This window comes from Columba livia, chromosome 2 (assembly GCF_036013475.1).
Source record: "Columba livia isolate bColLiv1 breed racing homer chromosome 2, bColLiv1.pat.W.v2, whole genome shotgun sequence".
Taxonomy (NCBI): domain Eukaryota; kingdom Metazoa; phylum Chordata; class Aves; order Columbiformes; family Columbidae; genus Columba; species Columba livia.
Window position 1 is genome coordinate 10,559,452 of NC_088603.1, and position 21,323 is coordinate 10,580,774.

A 21,323-nucleotide genomic window follows, 5' to 3' on the forward strand; every position below is an offset into this window, starting at 1 on the left:
AAAGATGGTTTATATTACTCAAATCTAAACCCACATGGCACCTTCTCATCCAAGCACTCCAGAAGTTGTGTGTATACTCATTCTCCTTCCATGCCTGCAAAAAACCTCTCTCTCCACCTGCCCACTCTAATATAAAGGCCATTTCAGTCAAAACTGTTGCTGCATTGCCACTGCTGTAGCTGCCCAGGGCTTGGGCTGCAAAGGTAAAACCTCCCTCTGGTCAGGGCAAGTCCATTTCTCCAACACTAAGAAATTTACGGAAGTTATTTTCTTAAATAAGAAAAGCCTGGAGGACAGCTATTGGTAAAAAGCCGAATGAACCTCTCTCCCCCAGCCAGCGCAGCTCCCCCGGGGCTGCCCCACGGCCAGGGCTGTGCGTGCGGGAGCAAACGCACCCCTATTTCTGTGATTATACCCCAATTTATCAAACAGGCATGTCTGATAAAGTTCTGCTGATGTATAAATTCATATCGTGTTTTGAAACACTACTTTGAACATTACTACCATTTAACTCTATTTTATGGCTACCACAGGAAGCAAGGTTAGGGAATTACATAGTCCATTGCGCCACAGGAATTGTGGATTGTTCTAAACACTAATCAGATAAAAAAACAGATCAGAAGTGAAATCCATATTTGTACACTTCCCGTTTTGCCTCATTCTTTTTTGGCCATCCACTGCCTGACTTCAATGAAGTGTTTAAAGATAAGATAAACTCTCTTCCAATCAATCACCTTAAAAAAACTCCCCACTTCTTTTTCCTCTCCTGTTATTGCTATCCATTACTATTGTGGAGAATATATATTTTGTATATTATGAAAACGGTCTCACCTTAAAATACAGTGGTTTATGTAGCAACATTACATATAATGTATTTGTAGGTTCCTAAGAATTTATTTAAAGACAAAATTCTAATTAAAGATAGAGAAAATTGTTCACATAATAAACAATAATCACATTTAAATGGGGAAGAACAACTCTTCTAATACATAAACCTCCCTGTGCATCTTTTATTACAAACAATTACAGTTTGTCCTGTTGCTTTACATTGTCACGTGAGATTATCTTTTCCTTCTTTTTTAATAAGGACACGGGAAAATAAAAGATTAAAAATGCATTATGTCCTTTGTTTTCCCCAGAAGAAAACACAAGCAAGCCCTTCACAGCATTCAGCCTTAAGGCAAAACTTTATCTGCCCAAAATCCATACTAGATGTATCGCTTACTGAAATGTTTACTAAATATTCACGTACTGAATACACTTTGTCCTCAGTGATACCTTTTTTTGCTGAAGTATAGTGAAGGTCCTTGAAAATGAAGCTTTACATAGATAGGAGGCAATACTTTATGGTACTGATTACCTCCAGTTTACCAGCTTTCTTTGGTCCCAAACCTTACGTTATTATAACTGGAATATTACCAAGAACTTGATAAATAATGACAGCAAAATTTAAAATTTTCCTTTTTTTTTTTTTTTAAATATGTTTCACTTAGTTGACAAAATTCCATTTTCTAAGGAGCTGATATCCAGTATTACTATAACATTAATGACTAATACTATTAATATAAGAACAAGTTTGCTTAGTGAAACCAGCCTAGAGTGTAAAATACGAAGCCAGGGCTAATGATTTATCTGTATTTACACACACAAACCAGACACGATGTTTAAGTAGAGAGTATGTTTCCAGTGGATTATTTCAGTTGGCGCCTTTTAAAATATTTGCAGAAAAATATTTAGTGATTTTCATAAATACTGCGTTCTTAAAATCTCTAAGAAAAAAACCCAGCAGGATCAAGTCTATAAAACCACAGAGAAGTTCTTAGTGACTCTGAATCCAGAAGGATAATGTAATTAATAGGACTGTATTTGACAAAGGAACATATAATTTCTATATAATATAGTACACGTGAGAATGCAGAATTTAACATATTATTTACAGTTATGTGCCTGCCAAATCAAGTTATTTGAACAAGTTTTTAAAACAGCAGATGATGTGATGCAGCTGCACTGACAGTGCACGGCACATGTAACCCCAAATACTTCAGGCAGTTTAAGAAGGAACTTCATTGTAAACTGTTTGGTCTTTACCCCATCCTTTTAAAGGAAGTTCTTTTGGCTGAGGTGAAGGAAAATTAAAAAGAACATTATTGACATAAAATATTAACAGGCAGGCTTTCTGAGGCCAGCTTCAGTGCATTTTAACTTTTGCCTTTAAATTCCATTATGGGCAACGTTTTGCAGTGCATTACCAGCGATGCAGAACACCATGCTCATAGTAAAGTTCTGCAGCACAAAGTATTAAATATGCTGATGATTTAACGTCTCGCACAGCCCTTCGTTCCCCACACGAATGTCAAAAGCCAGGGTTCAGCTGGACTCACAAATACATCACCCTGAATCAAACAGAGCATCCCTAAATAGTAGCAGTCACTAACATACACTCATTACATTAATAAATTGCTCGCTAATGGGAGCAGTGACAAGTAAGATGTGCACTTAGTGGCCCTGTTTGCAGCCCGCCCCTGACGTCTGAATGCCCGTTTTTCTCTGGGTTACGCTCTAAAGGCTTCAAAGTGCATGAAGAAAATCTGCTCAGTGTTGTGAAATAAATCAAAGAGTGTCTGCTCAAAATTCCTAAAACGCTTCTTCCCTAATCTCCCGGACCAGAGAGCGGGCTTGCAGAATGCTAAACTTGCTTTTCAAAGAAGATCAAAGCAACACGAGCAACAATTAAAAACACGGGTGCAGGTGTGCGCATGTGCAGGAGCCCCGCGGAGGCAGGAGGAACCTCTTTTTAGTCATCCCTGACTGCTAACGCTGACTTATCTAATCATTACACGTGTGATTTGAAGGGACAGGAGACGTGTTCAAAAGCTACTCAAAAATCGCCCGCCTTTATGTACAAAATGTGTTTTATGCCCATGCAACGCTTTCCGAGATACACTATTTCCATTAATTTTGAAAAGCTCCTTAGCCACTGCCTAATTAAACCAGCCTATAACTTTGTTGTTTAGCGATTCAAAGATCAATGAAGTTGCAATTGTGTATCTACCCTTCCTAGTGTAACTTAGTGTTTCCATAGGGTTTAGTCTCCCAGATCTTCCTTTAACACCTGAAGAACCAGCCTCACACCACAGCCCCTTCACGCCGCATCCGGCTGTTCAGCAGCTCATCAAAGGCAACGCAGAGATTTTTATTTGCCAGCTACAACTTCTAAATGGTATTGGCTGTTCTGCCTAAGAACTGGCCACTTGCCCCTGCACTTACACAAGAAATACTCCTGCTAGTAGTAGGTAAGTGGGCTCTACACCAGAACTGCTCGTGCTAGCAGGAGAGTACCCGAGGGAGAGTGACATCGCATGACAGGCACTACCCGGGGGGAGGCTTAGCAGCCAACCTGCTATTTCCCTGGCAATATGGTTTGTCTGTTCTCCCCTTCTCAAGCTGGTATTTCACTGTGCAAAGGAGAAATCAAAAACAAAACAAAGCCAAACAAAAAACAGCAGCTGTGGGAAAAAAAAACTCTGCAAAGTTCACAGGGTGAGTAAGGAAAGAGTAAAACCCCAAATGAACTCTCCTGGCTGAAGTGGGTTAGGATGGAAAATGCTTCTGCTAAAATGTGAAAATTTAGGTCAGTCTTGTTTACGTGAAGATATAAAACACTGACATTTGGAGAAGCATGTGAATCAAAGGGATATTTCAGTGTTCTCTCTGAATCACATTGGGCCACCAGGCCCTTTTTTACCAACCAATTTCTCCCCCTTCAAATTAAAAAACAAAAAAAACCTGAATTGTCACTTAAGCTGCAACCAGCAACACATGAGAGTGTCATGCTTTAAAGTCTAGTGGCAGCAGCTGCTGAAATATTTCACATTTTTAAAATACACTGAGTTAAGCGAGTAGATACTTGGGAAACATTTAACAGAAGAGAACAAAGTAGGTACAATTTTGAAAGCTATCTACATTTTTTCTTCCCTCACATGGGCTACATTATCCCCCTATGAGTATCAGGGAAGATGAGGAAAAAGATAATTGATGCTTTTCTGACACCTAATTGATGTTATCCAAAACATGCATCACACCAGATATCCATTACATTTAACACAGCCCAACATAAAGCGATTTTGACGATCCAAATAGGGCTCAATCCTGTTTCTCTTCAAACCCATATGAATAGTTTATTATATAAAGGACCAGGCTCAGTGATTCATTTTGATAAAACGCTACTTAGCAGCATCAAAACTGCCTGAGTATTTTGTCTGCCTATACTGGGGCCTCCTACTGCTGCCATTGAAACAAATGGCAAAATTCCCATTTACTTCCACAGGAGGAGAGCCAAGCCCTTAGAAACCTTTGTATTTAAGGAAAAACATTTTTTCCTCCCACTTATGACTCCAGTTCCCTTGAAAAACCAATAGAAACGTTTAAGAAGTCAGGTGGTTAGGACTTGGCCCAAAGGTCAGGAGCAAAGAATATTAATACAGTCTTGCTATTGAAAAACTGAGCAGCATCCTCGAAGCATTGTTGTTGTTTTCAAACAGAAAATGTCACTCTCAGATCTAACTAGGAAGATTTTAAAATATATATAAATGTGGGAAGAAGAAATGAAGCACACATTTCATTTAGTGTCTGGATTACAGATTCTTATTAAACAAACCAGAGCTCATTATAAAATCAATATCAACTTAACCACTATGCTCCCAGGAGAAATGGCAAAAAAGGTCACTCCAAGAAATTCAAACAGTTTTCCTGCTGGAAGGGCACGATTTTAATTACAGATACTATTAATTAGAGCTGTCAGTAGGAAGATTGTCCTGTTAATTATCACAAATTCAGTTTCAAGTGTGATTTTGGAACCTGGAGGCCTTTTTTTTCAGAATTAAGAGTTCTTGTATTCACATTAATGGAAGAAAGACTATTGCTTCAGTGGTTTCAATGAGTCAATGGCAAGTTCCCTGTTAAAACCAAACAAAAATATTTACGGCCACGGTCTCTACAACCAACAACACTGATCTGATAAACTGCTGTTTTGTTCACACTTTATCCTGGAGGACGCTCCTTTTTTTCCACTGGAAATGCTCTCGCACTCGCTCGTTCCTGCTTTGGAAATCACTTAATTTAAAGAAGTAATTTCAAGATTTTTTTTTTTCAGTAAACATTCTGTTTTAACCACAAACCACTCCTGAGGATACTAATTGTTACAGAAACATTCATATTTACCATTCTGTACTAAAATCTCCCTGGACCCAGCCTGTGGAGATGTACTTAATACATTACATCTTTAAGATATAAGAGGTACAGGCAGACCTAAACTTTGTGAGGTAATATGAGTTTATTCCCATAAGACTCTCAGCTGCCAATTTGAATCTATCTCAGCTCCAGAATACAGAAAGGCTGTAATGTCTGATCCTAAGCAGAACAAGAAGGTAAAATAAAACTTGAGGGAAGAGTGCCCTATGGGTACACCGTAGACAGGGGTACTACAGCGACAACGCTTAAAAAATCTTAAATTCTTTTTCACTCTAAATATTTTGGGAGAGCAGACTAGGGCTGTGTGGTATATGACCATAACACATGCATTATCACACCAATAACACACCAAGAAATAAGAGCCATGATCTAAAACAAACTCCAGGAAGATGCAGAGTGTCTCTCTACCCAATACTTTCGAAACTGAAAGAGAAAACCTGAGGTTTCTGATTTACTTCAGGAAATCTGAGCACAGTCCTCCTGTATTACTGGGTACACATCTGCTACCATTGTTCTCCCAGAACCAGTCCTGGTTAACCTCCCCATTTATCAGCATTAGATTTCATTTTATCTGAATAATGGCAGAAGGTGGCAACAGATCGGGTCAAAGGCTCTTTTCATATCAGACCCTGAAGAAGTCGATTACTCAAAAAGAGAGACATCTTCAGATAACCATGCAATCCATTCCTCATAAATGTTAAAGATTTTTCGTTATTAATAGTGGCAGGGGTGACAGCTTATGGATATTAATGTTATTTTTCAGAGAATCTCAATAGCAAGGGCTTTTTTTTCTTCTTCTTTTTTAATGTTTCTAATTAGGCACGAATTTACAACAACTACCAGAATAGCCAAGATTAATACCCAGCAGTAAAAAGCTGCTACAGTGAATCCGCGGGAACATGAATGGAGCGGGGCGGGAGGGGGGGAGGGCAGCATCGGAAACAAACCCACCCCCTTGCCTCCCAGTACGAGGCGGGTCCCCCCGGGCACTGCCGGGCAGCCCGGGGAGCGGGGCCGGAGGAGGGAGCCTCGGTCCTTACCTGATAAGCAGCGGGAGCGTCGGAGCCGGTGTCGGTCCCCAGGGCCGAGAGCTTCTCCTTCAGGCGGTGGTGGGCGCGGTGGCGGAGGCAGTAGGCGACCCCCGACGCCACCAAGACCCCGGCGATGCAGGCGAGGGAGAGGAGGGTGAGGAGGAGGAATTTGGCGGATTCTGCCTCTTCCCCGCGCTGCGGGAGCGGCGGGACGTTGCTTTTCTGCAGGGGAGGAGAGAGAGGCAGCGCCTGAGTTGCGCGGTCGCGGAGCGGCGAGACCCCGTCGGGGGAAAATACCCGTCAGCGCGAACTTTCAGCCAAGGATGGAGGCGAACGGAGGGCCAGGGACAGCGCTGCTGACATGGCCCCCTCCACCCCTTCCCCTCCTGGAGACTTGCATTTAACTACCGAAAGGCGGAGGCAGGCGCGCTGGCTGCGCGCAAGCACCGCGGCGCGCCCCGCAGCTCCGCACCCCCCCGCATCCAGGGCCAGGGTCAGCAAGGGAAAATCCGATTTTTTTCTCATTGAGTGAAAAATAAAACACGGAACAACACAGAAAAAAAAAAAAAAAAAAGTAAGTGGCGGTCCTTCCTTTTGTCTGTTGTAGAAGAGAAAGGATAAAAAAAGCCCGACAGTTCCAAACTCCTCCAGATTACTATTATTTTTGCAGCAATAGGAGAGAATCCTTCTAGTGCATTTCACTTGTCTCCATGTGCTAAAAAGTTGTACAATAATTTCCCCTCATTAGCTTCATTATAAGCTATATTAGCAACAATTAAAAACGCAACATGAAAATGAAAAGACCAGGCGCGCAAATTGCAGCAAGACTCATTTGGCCTGCATTCCCCCTTTCACAATTACCAGGGAAATGAATTGAAAAGCACGCCCCTGCCTCAGTCCTGGTTGCTACAAGATGAGAACAATTAGCAAACTCCTTTCCACCACCTAATTTCGCGTGGTAACAAAATGGATTTTTCCCCATGAATGCCTAGCCGGCCTATTCATTATCTCTCCTCTATTAGTAATTTTCTGCTCCGTATTCAGCTAGCCAGCTCTTAATTTCCTCCTGTCTTGCAGTGTACACAGTGGCTCTTATGTCAGGCCCGGTCCATTTTTATCTTGTAATCATAAAGGCCACCAAAGCAATTATCGCTGGTCTTGACTGTAAAAGCTTGTCATTAATTAGCCTCCTTGCCTTCAGTGCTGCGGATTAGCCGGGGCTGAGGCTGAGTTAATGGAAATGCAGGTTCAATAAGACTCCCGGATTTTCTTGCCTGGATGCTCGGAGCGCAGGAGGATTGCCGGGTTTGTAAACCCCGGGCGGCGGGGGGCGGCGCAGGGCTCGCCGAGGCCGAGCATGTGCCCCCGCCTCCGCGCCCGCGCAGCCACCGCCGCCCCCTCCCTCCCCTCCCCTCCACTGCCGGCCCCTCCTCCAAATCCCAACAGCCACCAGGAGCGTGGGGCTGCCCCTGCAACCCAGAACCCTCCACACCGCGGGTCCGGGACCGTGTTCTCGCGGGTACCTGCCCCGGCAGCAGCGCGGGGAGGGCGGCCTCGACCCGCACCGCTGCCGCCCTCCGCTCCGGGCGGGGAAAGGGGGGCGTGCAAGGGAGACCCGGGAGGGGCAGCACCGACGGCAGCCGCCGCCTGCTCGCAGTTCCCGCTGCCTCGGCCCTGGGGGCCCTGGGGAGGGTGCAGGGCTGTTGCGCTCTGCCATTAGCATCTCCATGAAAGGCCGCCGTCCCCTCGGGGCCAGAGGTCCCAATCTGCATCTAAATAGGCAGCTCCCGCAAAAGTGCCGGCGCCCCCTCCCCGAGCGCTGCGCCCCGGGACGTTAATCCGCCTCGGCGCGGTGTTTGGCTTCCCATCGGCGCCGCAGGGACAAGCGGCCCCCGCTCCCCACCCCCGGGCCGGGACCCCCCGCGGGTCGGGCCCGCTCGCCGGGAGGCTCCTCCGCCTCGGAGCCCGGGTGCGCGCAGCGGCAGCGCGGGTGCGCGCAGCAGCAGCGCTGCCGCCGCCGGGAAGGCAGAGGATGGCGGGCAGTTTCGGGCACTGCTTCTGTCTCTTCTCTGCTCTCGCAATTACGGTTTTAAATTATTTTCCTTCTCCAGTTGCCGTGTGAAAAGAGCCGCACAAGCAGCCAGGAAAAGGCCTATGCGGGAGAAACAATGAAAATGACGGGAGCAAAGTGCTGTCAAGTGCCTCTAGTAAACACAGGGGAAAGAAAGAACATGCTTGCCTTTCTTCCACTGTAGTTTGAGTGATTTTAGATGTTGTTCCTAACTTCGCCAGGCAGTTTTCCCCGCAGAGCCGGGACTGCCCTCCCCGGAGCTGGCTGCCCTTAACAAAAGGGCTGAGACACCCCGCACCCCTCCAGCGGACGGCTGCACCCAGGAACGTGAAACACGAGGAAGAGTTGGAAACCTTCCGTGGGGTGTTGAGCATTGTGTACACCTCGGTAAGCTTCTTCCGTGGGCAGCCAGTGTATCCGTGTCCCTAGTGATGGGCTTCAAGCAGGCGAGCTTGCAAAAACCTTACACGACCTGAGGCAGCGGCGCCAATGCCTGCCCCGACCCTCCGTGCCCTGGTAGGGGACGGGGGCCGCGCAGCCGGAGCGAAGGGGTGACAAAGGGACACAGGGGCACGGCCGGTGCCCGGCCACGTCGGAGCGGCTGATGGGGAAGGGAAAGGATCTCTGCCATGGGGCCGCCGGCCCTTTTCCCTGCTCCTTCTTCCCTGCCGCTTCACGGGAGGCGCCTCCGGAGCCGCTGCCGTCAGGGCTCGGAGGGTTCCCCTCTCCGCCTCGGAGAGGGGGGTTAGTGCTTAAGGCCGCCTCGGGCAGCCCCCACGCCGCCCGCGGGAAACATCGGTGACTGCTGCCGGCTGCGCGACCCCGCATAAACCGACGGGTAAAGCCGACGGCGAAGCCCCGCGGTCGGGCTCCGGGTCCCACACGGGCCGCTCTCCCGGGCCCCGGGCTGGGGACACCCGGCGCCGCAGAGGGCAGCGGGGCCCGCCCCCCCCGGCCTGTGTCCCATTAGGAAACAGCCCCCATTGCCCGCAGCTCAGCTGGAGAAAGCCGCTGCCCTTTCATCCTGCTTGATGTCTGACCAAACATCAAATTATGAAAGGGGTAAAAATAAATCCGACGAGTTGGTTACCAGCTCCTTCCCCCCCTTCCCAGCCAGAAGCACAGATTTCCCCACCTCGCCTAAACCCCTGATTCTTCCCTGCAATAAGGCCCCAGCCTGAAACGGAGCCCAGGGTTAATTAGAGGCGTCCTGTCAGACTTGACTGGAAATTGAAAGAAAAATGTTTAAATATTTATGAATTTGACATTTACAGTCGGATGTCTTTTAAAGCAGAACACCTCTCCCTGTGCTGGTTGGGGCTGCCATGGTGTGTGTGCCTGGGGTGGAAGGGGAACAATAGCTGTTGCATAACAAGAAAAACAAATCACCTTTTTTTTTTTCCTCTTTTTTCTCCCCTAAGGCTCAAGAAATAAATAGACCACATAAATTACACATAATTAAATATTAAACTCAGCTACATGTAACTATGCATTTTTTAAACTTTACGTAACAGAATATATTGACATTTCTCTGAATGATTTTCTCTTTTGAAAATTGTGTAGTATCACAGAGTCCCAGTGAAGGAAGGACAACGAATTCCTAAATGGATAGCTTAGGAAGTGACTCTAAATACTGAGGCTTTGGAGACATTCAGCCAGTGTCTCCTTGCTTTGAAACCGTCTGGCCTGAGCTTAAATGCTAGAAAGCAGAGATTCACCCTGTCTCAGAACAACATGACACCTACCACTTACACTCAACTGTGTTTGCTTGAAGTACACTGCTTCTGTGTGGGGTTGCGTGTTGTGGGGATTTTTTGTTGTTCGTTTGGTTGGTTGTTTGAAGAGGGAAGAAAAAATGCAGAGGATCTGATCTCATCTAGGCTTTCCCAGTCCCTCGACAGAACAAATTTTATATACACCCAAAAGTGAGTCAGTAACTAGATCAGCCATAATGGTGGAGTCACAAATCACTGTTCTAATCAAAGAGCAGCATCCCGTTCCACGGTGTCATCCCATGATGCAGCAGAACAGCCGACATTTCAAACGAATTCTGAGCAAATGTCAGTAAATATTTAATGTACGCTTTCATGTAAATAAGTTCTCACACCTATGTTGGAAGTGTGGGAGAAAGTCTTTGTAAGAGCAGAGAGGAGCTCCCCGTGCAGTGATGTGAAAGCTCACCTTCCAGATGCCTCAGCAGAATTACACTTCATTATTTCCTTTAGGATACAGGGCCTGATTCTGGTCCTTGCTAAAGCAAAACTCTAACTGAAGTTGAGGTCTTGTTTTGCTCCATAAATTTAAAAAGATATTCCTGATTTAAAACCCAGTTCCCTGGTTACTGCACCCAACCTCTCCTCCAGTTTGCAAAGGAAAAATCAGTACAATTCAGTTTAAACTAACTTGAAATTATAATTTCTCCCAATTTTTGTGTGCCTTGTTTTTTACATTTATATTAGACAGTTTTGTTTCTGAGCAATAATAAAATGCAGATTTCTTAGAAACATGGGTAAAAGATAAACTCCAGAATATGATTTGTTTCCAAATATTAGAATGTTAAAAAACTCAAGAGGTGCTATTTTAATTTGGAATTCACTATAGAATCTAATAAATGAGAGAAGTGAGGCGGAAATAATCATGTATTAATTCTGTGCATTACAAAATCTTTTCAGAAGCTATTATCAGAGCAAGAGGCATTGTGGTTTGGATTCAGGGTGGGAGAAATCCTTTGTGCAACTGAAAGCTATTGTTCCTCTGTGCAGATGAAATTGTACTTGCAAATCTGCCATTCAAGGAGGGAAAAAAGTGCCTAGGCAGAAGAAAAGAATTCTACAAGAAAATCATTATTCTTAAAAATAAACTTCAGCAAAATAAGTTTCAGTTCATCGGGGTGGTTTCATTTTTTTTTTTAAAGGATCCTTTGCTAACAGTCACAGCCACTGACATAAAAACAAACCATAAAGGATATATGTCTTATTTCCTTAATATAGAAAGCATGAAGAAAGGGATGTGTGTGGGAGTATATGGAGATATATCTATATAATATGTATTCATATATATATACACACACACATATCTGTGTGTGTCTGCTTGCTTGAATAAATATAAACTTAAATTTACTTCCAGTAATTTCTCTCTGTAAGGTTATCTGAGATGTAGGTTGGGATACACTATGCTGGTTCATTTTTTGATAGGTTACTATAAAACCAGATAAATACATCAGGAGGAGCCTGGCTACCCTAATCTGTCCTCAGAAGACCTACAGGTAAGATTTTATTTTTTTGTTCCTCCAATAAATAAGACAGCAAACAGAAGGGAAAGCAGCCTCTCCCTCGGTTTTAGTTCCTGCTTCTCCTTCCCTACTTCGCGCTTCCAGTCAGGTTAGACTGGGGCAGCAGGGCCTGGGGACGTTCACCTTCAGCGCATGTAATTCCTGTGTTCAGGAGCTGTATGGTCCAGGCTACTTGTTGGTGTTTTAAGGTACTATCTTTACAGTTAGTAAGAGGTTTGTGGGGCCACTGTCCTCTGCCTCCCTCATCACAACCCTCCTAGAAAGCTGCCTGGTGCCAGGATCACTTTCAGCAGATGTCAGTTCATCACCTGAAATGAGGTCAATTTAATGCTTTTACTCGGGAGGATGAAATCGGATGGGAAGGTACTTTTTCCTTCTTTTAGGGGTCGGAAAGATTAGACAAATTGACAAACACAAAAGGCAGATGGATTTCTGGGAACTGCAGCTTATTCAAATCACTGAGAAAGGTCACTGCAAGAGCCACAGATCTATTCATCTGTAGGGGTACAATGATCTTTCCGCAACCTTCAACACCACAAAGCACTCTGGAGCGTCTCTATACCTTTTAGTAGGATTAATACCATGAACAATGACTGAATATAATCAAGAATGCAGTGAGTTCAAAGATCCCTTGATCAATGGTAGATATTTTCTTCTGGCTTCCTAAAGGCAAACAGAAGTGAAGTTTCTGGTTAGAGTTACAAGAAATTATAGCTATTATCCTGAATCCCACTACAAGGTGATGCTGAAATGCCAAAATGTCCAAGAATCCCAAAGAAGTTTGTGGAGTGGAAGGAATAAGGTTGCAAAAGAGGGAATTTAAGGAGCTTCAAGATTTTCCTGAGGATTTTTTTTAAGTCGGCATTCAGTTAAAATAGTACAGCACAAAAGCCTACAGCATCACTGAGATGCTGTAGGTATTACACACGATTCAGGAAACCGGACAGCCACATCCACGGAGGAGGTAGGTGAGCTGGAGATGGAGCAGCGCGGCCCGTCCTGCCTGAAGCCGCGCAGAGCGCTTTTGGGCTGGCAGCAAGAAGAGGAAGGCAGGGAGACACCATGGTGAAGAAACTTGGATTCCCATGTCTAAGGAGCAATGAGGGGAAAGCAGCAGAATGGGAGCACCAAGACGCAGATTTCCTCCTCGACCCAGGCTTTGTAAGACAGAGTGAAACAGATAAATAGAGGGACTCAGCAGGTCCAAGTCACAAAGTGTCAGAGCCCGAGCCAAGAGGACGGTCAGCAACAGCCGAGCTTAATCAAATATCTTCAGCAAGCAAGAAAAACACAAACCATAGTGCCAGCGCTGATCTAATGCTGATGCTGAAGGCACATAATTTAGGGATTAGATAAAGCGCCCTTAAACCCGAGTGCCAACAAGCGAGCCGCCTCTCGGTAACACGCCGGTAGAGCCGGAGGCCCCGTCAGCGGAGCAGCCGCCTCATCTCGCAGGGAGCCGGGCCGGGCCCCGCGGCTCCGGAGCCGCCCCCGCCGGGGGATGGGGCTCCGGAGCCGCCTCCGTCCTCGGGGCAGCGAGCCGTGAGCGGGCCGAGAGGAGCGGGAAGAGCACGAACTCGCCCCGCCGGGCCCGCTGCCACCTCCGCGCTTCTCCGGTTTGACGGCCCCGAGTTCAGGGGCATCCCCAGGAACCGCTCGGCCGGGGGCGCCCGGGGCTGCCGGAGCCGCGGGGCCGGCGAGGTGCCCGCCCGTCCGCCCGCGCTGCCTCGCGGAGACCCGGCCCGGCCTGGACCGACGGGGCGGGCGGCAGCGGCGGCTTTCCCGCATCCCGCCCCCACACCCCGCTCCTTCGCCCCACGCCGCGCACACGAGCCCTGACCCGGCCGCTTCCAAACACGAAACACGGCACTTCCCCCCCGCCGCTCCCCGGTCTTCAGCCGCATTTACCTGCTGCCATGGCGGTGCAACCGGCGTGCCGGGCCGGGCTCCTCCCTGGGAGGGCTCAGCGGACCTCGGCGGGCTCAGCAATCCTCCTCCGGTGCCAAAACTTCCCCTTATCCCCCCCCCACTCCCCTCCTCAGCGGAGACAAAGGCGGCGACAGGCACCAGCGCTCCTCGCAGCCCGCAGCCGCCTCCCGGCGCTGCTCGGCGGGGCGGGGCGGAGGGAACCGGTGTCCCCGGGCGGGCCGGCGGTCCCCGCGGGGCGCGGGCGCGGGTGGAGGATGCCGGCGCGCCCCGGCGCTGCCCTCCTTATATCGGGCCGCTCGCAGCCCCTGCCGGCTGCCGCACATGGCCCATCCACCGGTTGCTATAGCGATGCCTCCCCTCCACATGTTGCTGGCAGCAATTGGCTAAGGAGGTCTGGGCTGTTCAGAAACCCTTCGCCGGAGTGAGGCGATGAATGGACACGGCCTGTGTCACTCATTGGGAAAAGCTGTTTGGGGTTTCTGTTGTGGATGTGGGGGTTTTGGGGCTGTTTTTTTTGTTTGATTGTTTTTGTTTTTTTTTTTTTTTAATTTTACGCATCCTCTCCATCCCTTTTTTTTTTTTTTTTTTTTTGTGCCACTCTTACAAGATGGAAGCAGAGGGTAGAACAATGACGGAAAGCCAAAAATAAAATCAAACGAGGACAGCAAGGAAAACCTAAAGATCATTTGCATGACAATACAGCAAAGAAGCCCGCAACGTTTCTTCCTGAAAAAGACTTTCCTCCGTAAAAACAAATAAACAAACCAAACAATCAGAAAAAATCCAGACACACAGTGCCGAGCAAAGGAGGTCCAAAGTTCTCTCTTTCCCATCCTGGTTCTCCAAATAACATACGGAATTAAGAAGCAGCAGTGTGCTGCGACCAGCCGTGGGACAGCGGCGGAGCCCAGAAATCACGGCAGGGACTGCCGGGTGCCGTACCGGTGCGGGCGAGCGGGGCCGTGCTGTGCCCGGCTCTGCACACCACTAACTCCCAGTTAAAGCTGCTTTTCCGTGCAGGTGCTCGGGGCAGCACTGACACTTAAAACGCAACCTTCCCCGTCTCCCCCAAATTACAACACGCCGCCGACAAACGCGCTGCGGGGGCAGCCCCGAAGCATCTGCCCGCGAAGTGCCCCGGCTGCGGGAGCGGGACAAGAAAGAGCGGGGAGCAAGGGGGGTGCCGAGAGCAGGTGACAGGTCCTTGGGACGCCCCTTCAGACCGCCCCCCCACCATAGAGCGTCCTCCTTCCTCTCTCTCCCCACTGTTTCCAATTGCCCCTAAAGCTGAGAGCGGCAAGCAGGGCAGAGCTGGCCCTCCTCTGGGCGGGGGGGGGCACCTTCCCTTCCCTTCCCTTCCCTTCCCTTCCCTTCCCTTCCCTTCCCTTCCCTTCCCTTCCCTTCCCTTCCCTTCCCTTCCCTTCCCTTCCCTTCCCTTCCCTTTCCCTTTCCCTTTCCCTTTCCCTTTCTTTTCCCTTTGCCTTTCCCCTTCCCCTCCGCAGCCCCCAGCCGTCCTCCCCACCCGCTGTGCCCCAGCCTCCCCCGGTTCGGGCGGTGGCAGCCCCTGCGTAACCCCCCGGGCAAAACCCTCCTGAGCCTAGACGGACGTAAATCAGGGAGGCGGAGCTGTTCCCCCCACACACACCCCGAGAGGACCCCACCCAGACGCAGCGGGACGGTGCGGAGGGGTCGGCGTGCGGAGGTGGGTGGGATGGACTGGACGGGGCGGGCCCCACCGCACCGGCAGCCGTCGGGGCACAGCCCGCTGCAGTCGGCCCGGCCCCGGCTGGAGAGGGCGGTTCGTGCTCCCCGCGGCTTTCCTGGTGACACTGCAGCAACCCCATGTAGCTTCTCCTGTTTTCCCTTCCTTTTTCCCCCTTCTCTCCCCCGCCTCCCCAACAAAAGCCTTGGTAAGGACACGGGACTGTCCAGGCGGCCCAGGAAGGGCGAGGGCAGCCTGTATCCTGAAAGCATCCCTAGAGTGACACTTTACTTATAGGGCACCACCAAAATGTCACCACCATTCACTGTCCTGGGTTCTGCCATGTTCAGAAAGGGCAGAGTTGTTGTACCATAGGCTCACCCCCCGATAACCACACATCAATCCCCTTCCCATTTCAGGTGGAGGAAGATGCTGTTTATATCAACCTCATCTTTGACTATAAGATTTCCAGGGAGAAGAGGTTGCTCCTCACGCTCCTACCTGGCTTCTGCTCCTGGAAAGTCCTTCATGTTCTCACACATTAACACAAATTTGACTTTTCCAAACATTCAATCAGCTACAGTTTTAGTGCATCGTATCAACTTGTGACTTTGTCATTCTGTCAGCCTGATAACACTCTTCTTCATCTGATACTGCCCTGCCCCGCTAACAGCCACAGCGTACCTCATTTGCTCACTAACCTGTATTGCTTAAGTTGAAAGATAAATGAACCTGCCAAGAGATTTCATTAAAAGCACACGTGTGTTTGCATATTGATCCTCCTAATGAACTGTCTGAAACTGATAAATACTTCTATTAGCATTGTAATATGTATTTCTTATTTACAAATATAATAATTATAATTTCCTGGGCAAATATTGCATCTTTTCAAAACTGACGTACTGAATGGGTTGAGTATGAAATTGACTCACCAACTGCCAAGACACAGCAAAATATTATTTAAAATACATTTATTAACAGTGAAATTTTGAGACATTTGTAATGAAATTTGAAATATTTTTCATTTTAATGTAATTTTCATTACTTTTATCATGTGCTAATTACAACCTTTGAAGGGATCTCAAATACCTGTGGCAGCTATGTCACAGAGAAAGAATTACTTAAACATAGATTGTTTAATGTGGTATTCCTTAAAAACGCAGGATATGTTGCCAGATAGAAGAAATAATTTTCAATAGTTTACTAATTTAAAACTTAAAACCTGTGGTACTTGGTAAAACCTCATTTCCAATTGAATAACTTACATGTAGGTGATCTAGATAAATTTTCTCATACTGTATAATGTGTCCGTAAGTGGGAAAACAAAAAACCCCTGACATCAACAGCATTTCATGACAGAATTTCTAGGAAGTTTCCTGTCTTTTTCTTGGAAAATATTTGAAATCAAAAGTAAAAAATATTTTAAGACCGTTTGTCCGGTTTTAGCACATCTAAAATACTGGTATTTTGAAGATTTGCATGAACACTCATCTAAAATCAAGAGCTGTATTTGAACTACACCTAAACTCGAAATATTCTGAATATCGTGATTTCAGTGAGAATGATACTGAAACATATTCCCAGTTTGCCCAGAATGGAGCTCCTGTCTGAGAACCAGCAATGTTTGTCAGGACCCCCTACAAATCTTTTCTTCAAAATCAGATGCTGAAAACCACACTGACCCTTTTGCCTTGATTTCTGACTACACATCTGTCTGCAGGTTTAAGTTTAGTCACTTCTTTCTGCAAATGCATGCGCAATGTACAGCATGAAATAGATTTTCATTCTTTTAAAGGATGTATGATGAAGTTAAACCACCATTTAATCCCATTTGTTGTTTTGTTTAAAAGTTTTAGCTAACATCCTTTGGAGCCTTAGCTCCCTACATACTAATCCAAGTAACTTGCAGAGGATTTTCCACAGATTTCTGTCTGTGAGGATCTTAAAGTTGAATTTCCTCCACTCCTATCAACAAGAAGACTTTTCCAAACATTAATTTCCTATACACATTTTTAAGTATTGCCATAACTTTAGGGTTACGTGCACTAAGAAACAAAAAGAGTGCCTATGTCTTGAAACATAAATAAAAGCATCACCTAGGACCATAACTTGAATATGGATTTAACAGTATTTTAACCACTGGTCTTCACTGAGTTTTTAAGTCTTATCTTCCCATGCTCATCTGTGAAGATCAACACCAGACACTTTCTACTTCCAAGTATATTCTAGAGCTCTTAGCTTTATTAAGAAAATGATTTCATTCTGGCTAAGATTTGAATCTAATTAATCTGTCTCGCATTTTAAAAATGATAACTAAATTCAAGCTGCATACTATTCTTCAGAGACAGCTTAAAATATTAATTAAAGAGTGCATTTTCCATTTATTTTAATTACATTAATACAAGTTTCAATAAATAAAATAGTTCTATGCTTCATCAATTCAAACAAACTTGAATGCATTTTTTTTCTATTGACTAGTTGTCTTTTCACATTGGCACTTTTGACTGGTTATTTTTAAATAGGAAAGAGATGCAGAAATGTTTGGGGTTTCCCATTAGTGAAATGAGGTGCAACTGTCTGGAAAGGTCAGCTCAGCCTTCTAGGAGGCTGACATAGTCCTTTAAAAGTGGCATTCTCATAACATGTTGCTTATAAAGGTAATCAGTAATACCAAACTGGATGCCTTCATAGATATTCTTAAACAAATGAAGATTTTCTTTCATTGCATTTTTCCAGGTAAACTAAGAAAACCTATTAGATCTCTCTGATCCAGTTGGCTGTGATGCTTATTGATCTGCAGACAAAATATTACAAGACAGCTGAATGAATTGTGGTTTTAATATTCAATTTAATTAAAGCTGATGTGTTCTAGATTTGCAGGTGAACGTTTTCCTTGAGATAACTACTAACAAGACTGCCTCTATCTTGTCCTGTGGTTTATGTCCAAAAAAATGCCATTCTAACTAATTCAGTAATAATTCTATCCTTCCAATATTTGACCAGTAGCATCAGCTGAAGGAAAACTAAATATTGAAGAAAAAGTTTCAAAATACCTTGGGAGTGAAAGCAGGTGTTGTGAAATGTCCTTTATATATGTCAGAACAGTTTGAGACCCTTTGTAATTCAGGGCCTGATCCTGCCCATCTCAATCTGAGAAATTCATTCTAAATCAACAGAACTAATCAGAATAGCAACTGCAACACAATAGCAAATATTTCCAGGGTCAGGCTTTATGTAAATCAATATTTCACAAAAAATACTTGCAATATTGAAACCTTAATTGCATTGTGATTAGGTTTATATTCACAGAATAGAGATAAAAATATTAATTTAAGTTTTAACATGAGACTAAATACTGTTATTATGAAAGCCTGATTAAGAAGCCTCTATAAAAATGCCAACTCAAAACCTGTTTAATGGTAAAACATTATGAGAAATGCATGATTTTACACTCTGATCTTGTTATAACAAAACGTGGCCATCATTGAAATGCTGAACTTATTTTACGCATCAGTACTGTACGTGCCAAGAATTCAGAGAAGCGTTAGGTATCAGTTTTCTCTACTGCAACATTGGCAGATTAGTTTTGTTATAGTGTTATTTTAATATTGTTGTGAAAAGGGCATTTATTTCTTCTTTCCTGAGAAGAAAACAAACTAGTACAGTTTACATCTGAAAAAGTATTTTCAGCATAGTAGCCAGTGCTACAAATCCATATGAGATCTGAAATCAAGATGTGTTTGGGATTTTTTTCTGCCTTTGACACAAATATTGCTCCTTCTATCTTATCTTCTAATACTGGTAGCCTCAGGACAAACATAGATTACGTTAGAAAATTGTCCTTCATTATATTGATCGAAATTTACTTCCAACCTACCTGAATCTCATGTTAGAACATTTTTATTAGTTCTACATTGTTTGCATTATAAATTCAAAATAATAAAATGCTTTTATAAGTAGTCTGAATTTCTAAAGCAGATGGTTTACGTGGTTCTTATGCTCTTTGTACAGTCACATTGAGTTTCTTTTTATACTGATCTTCCATTTCTGACTGAAGAGAACGTCTTTGTGGAAAACACAGCTATGCCTCTTACGAAACCATATTAAGACAGCATTTTAATTGGTATAGGAAGTTTTAATGACTGTCAGAATTGCAAAGTGCTGTTAGACCATATAAGTTCGTGCACCAGCCATACTCCACCTTATTGAAGACTTCTAGCTGGTGTTGCCATTGCTTTCGGGTCCCTGATAAGAGTCTTGCTTTTACGTTGTGACACAAGGAAATGGTGAAAGTCTGAACAGCATCAGCAATATCACCAGTTATACTGGTCCTGGGCTTTAACTGATGATTTGGTAAAGATGCCAGGCGCCCAGTAAAATTCTTATTATACTTTCACTATATGTAATAAAGACACCACCCCCACTCCCAGCCCAATTCTTTATTTTAGAAAGCAACTGGCCAGGGTTATGCTTTTCTTTTTTTCCTCCTGCTGAAGAAATGACAAAATGCCCTTGATTGTAAGCAGGGCAGTAAAGCAAATAGGCACTATGTGTGTGGTGGTTTTAATATGACTATATTCCTCAAAGTATGAACACTTATCAAAAGAGAAAGAAGGTCCTGACACGTATAAGAAGGAGGATAGCGGCTAGGTAACCTTCAGGAAGTCCCTTTTCTTCTCTGAGTCATAGAAGCATTCAAGAACATTGAAAAATTTTGCCTTTTCTGGCTCTAGAAACAGGAAGGTGACTACATCGGTTTATGCAACCACAAGCTATAAAACCTAGATAAATAATTACATGTGACAGCATGCTAAAATGAATGTATCACACAGTCATTTAAAAAATGCCTGCTTTAAATGTATACCTTCAGATTACATATGAAATCAGAAAGATTGTTACCCTATGTTCTGCATTTTGCATGTAATGAAGCATGAGTAGAGACACTCAATAGATTTTTTTTAATTAATTAATTTAAAACCCAAGCTTCTCTAAATATAGATTTAAAATTCCATATTAAACAGTAAGACTTTACAGTCATTGCTTTACTGATGCAGATAGGTCAATTTACACTAAATGTAGGTATGGTCTGTAAGCTTTTACCGGTACTCATTGTTTGAAGCAGTTATCACTGAAGTCTCATTTTTTAAAAATGGAATAAGAAGAACAACAGTGCTGATTTATATGAACGGAAGCTTTCACCCTTAAACAGTGGTCCTAGAAGTGACACCGAGAGCTGCGTCCACATGCCTATCACTGGATTCCCATAACTTCATCAGAGTTTTGGAAGGGCAAAGAACGAAGGGGTCATGCCGGAGCTTGATAAGATGCACGCTGACAAGCCTCTCATGCAAAGCTAATTGCAGAGGCAAAGTCAGAGCTTCTGAAAAGATCTTCTGTTTATCACTTTTTTTGTGATTTGCCCAGGCTTTTGAAAGAAAAGACCTTCTTGACTCTTCCTTCCTTTTAGTCACTTGGTCTGTGTATGATAAGTTTGTTCAAAAAGTTTTCCAATGAATCTCAAAGATTTCTCTTAATGCCATACCAAATTTTAAATTGTCACTAATACTAATGATACAACCTTTTTAAATGCAGAGCTCAGGAAAAGTTAGGAGTTCACTGTACCAGCTACACTCCAGCACAACTAAGTTTTATGAGTTAGATCTCCTTGTGAATTCAAGGAAATTAATGAGAAACAGTACTTATGGACAAATTTCTTCTGGAAGTCCTTCCAGCCTCCCTCTGATTGTGTCCTCCAAGCTCCTGAAGGCACCGTGGAGATCTCATGATGGACTTTAAGCACACTCAGGGAAGAGCTGCAGGTTTGGTGCCCAGATCAATCACTTTGTGCATGAAAGTGTAACTCTCCCCCAAGCACCTCAGAGGCCGGGAAATAAGTGCCACCATCAAAGGTTACACATTCTCCTACTACCTAGTCCTGCTTGTAGGACAAAAGCGTACCAGGGTCTGATTTCACAAGAAACAGGAAACCATGCCTTAAAGTATTGCATTGTTTAAAACATAAATGTACTGGAAGGTTTTAGAGTTAGA

The 21,323-nt window shown here is 44.9% G+C and overlaps 1 protein-coding gene across 3 annotated transcripts in view; it reads right to left on the reverse strand.

Moving 5' to 3' along the window:
• The window catches only part of PTPRN2 (protein tyrosine phosphatase receptor type N2), a 647,850-nt gene that overhangs the window by 100,167 nt on the left and 526,360 nt on the right, over positions 1-21,323 (reverse strand). For 2 of the 3 annotated variants that reach the window (XM_065050472.1, XM_065050471.1), the window contains one exon: positions 6,291-6,503. The exons of the other annotated variant lie outside the window; for it this stretch is intronic. In XM_065050472.1, the coding sequence (XP_064906544.1) occupies positions 6,291-6,503 (213 nt within the window). The remainder of the gene's footprint in view (positions 1-6,290; positions 6,504-21,323) is intronic. 3 annotated transcript variants of the gene reach the window in all.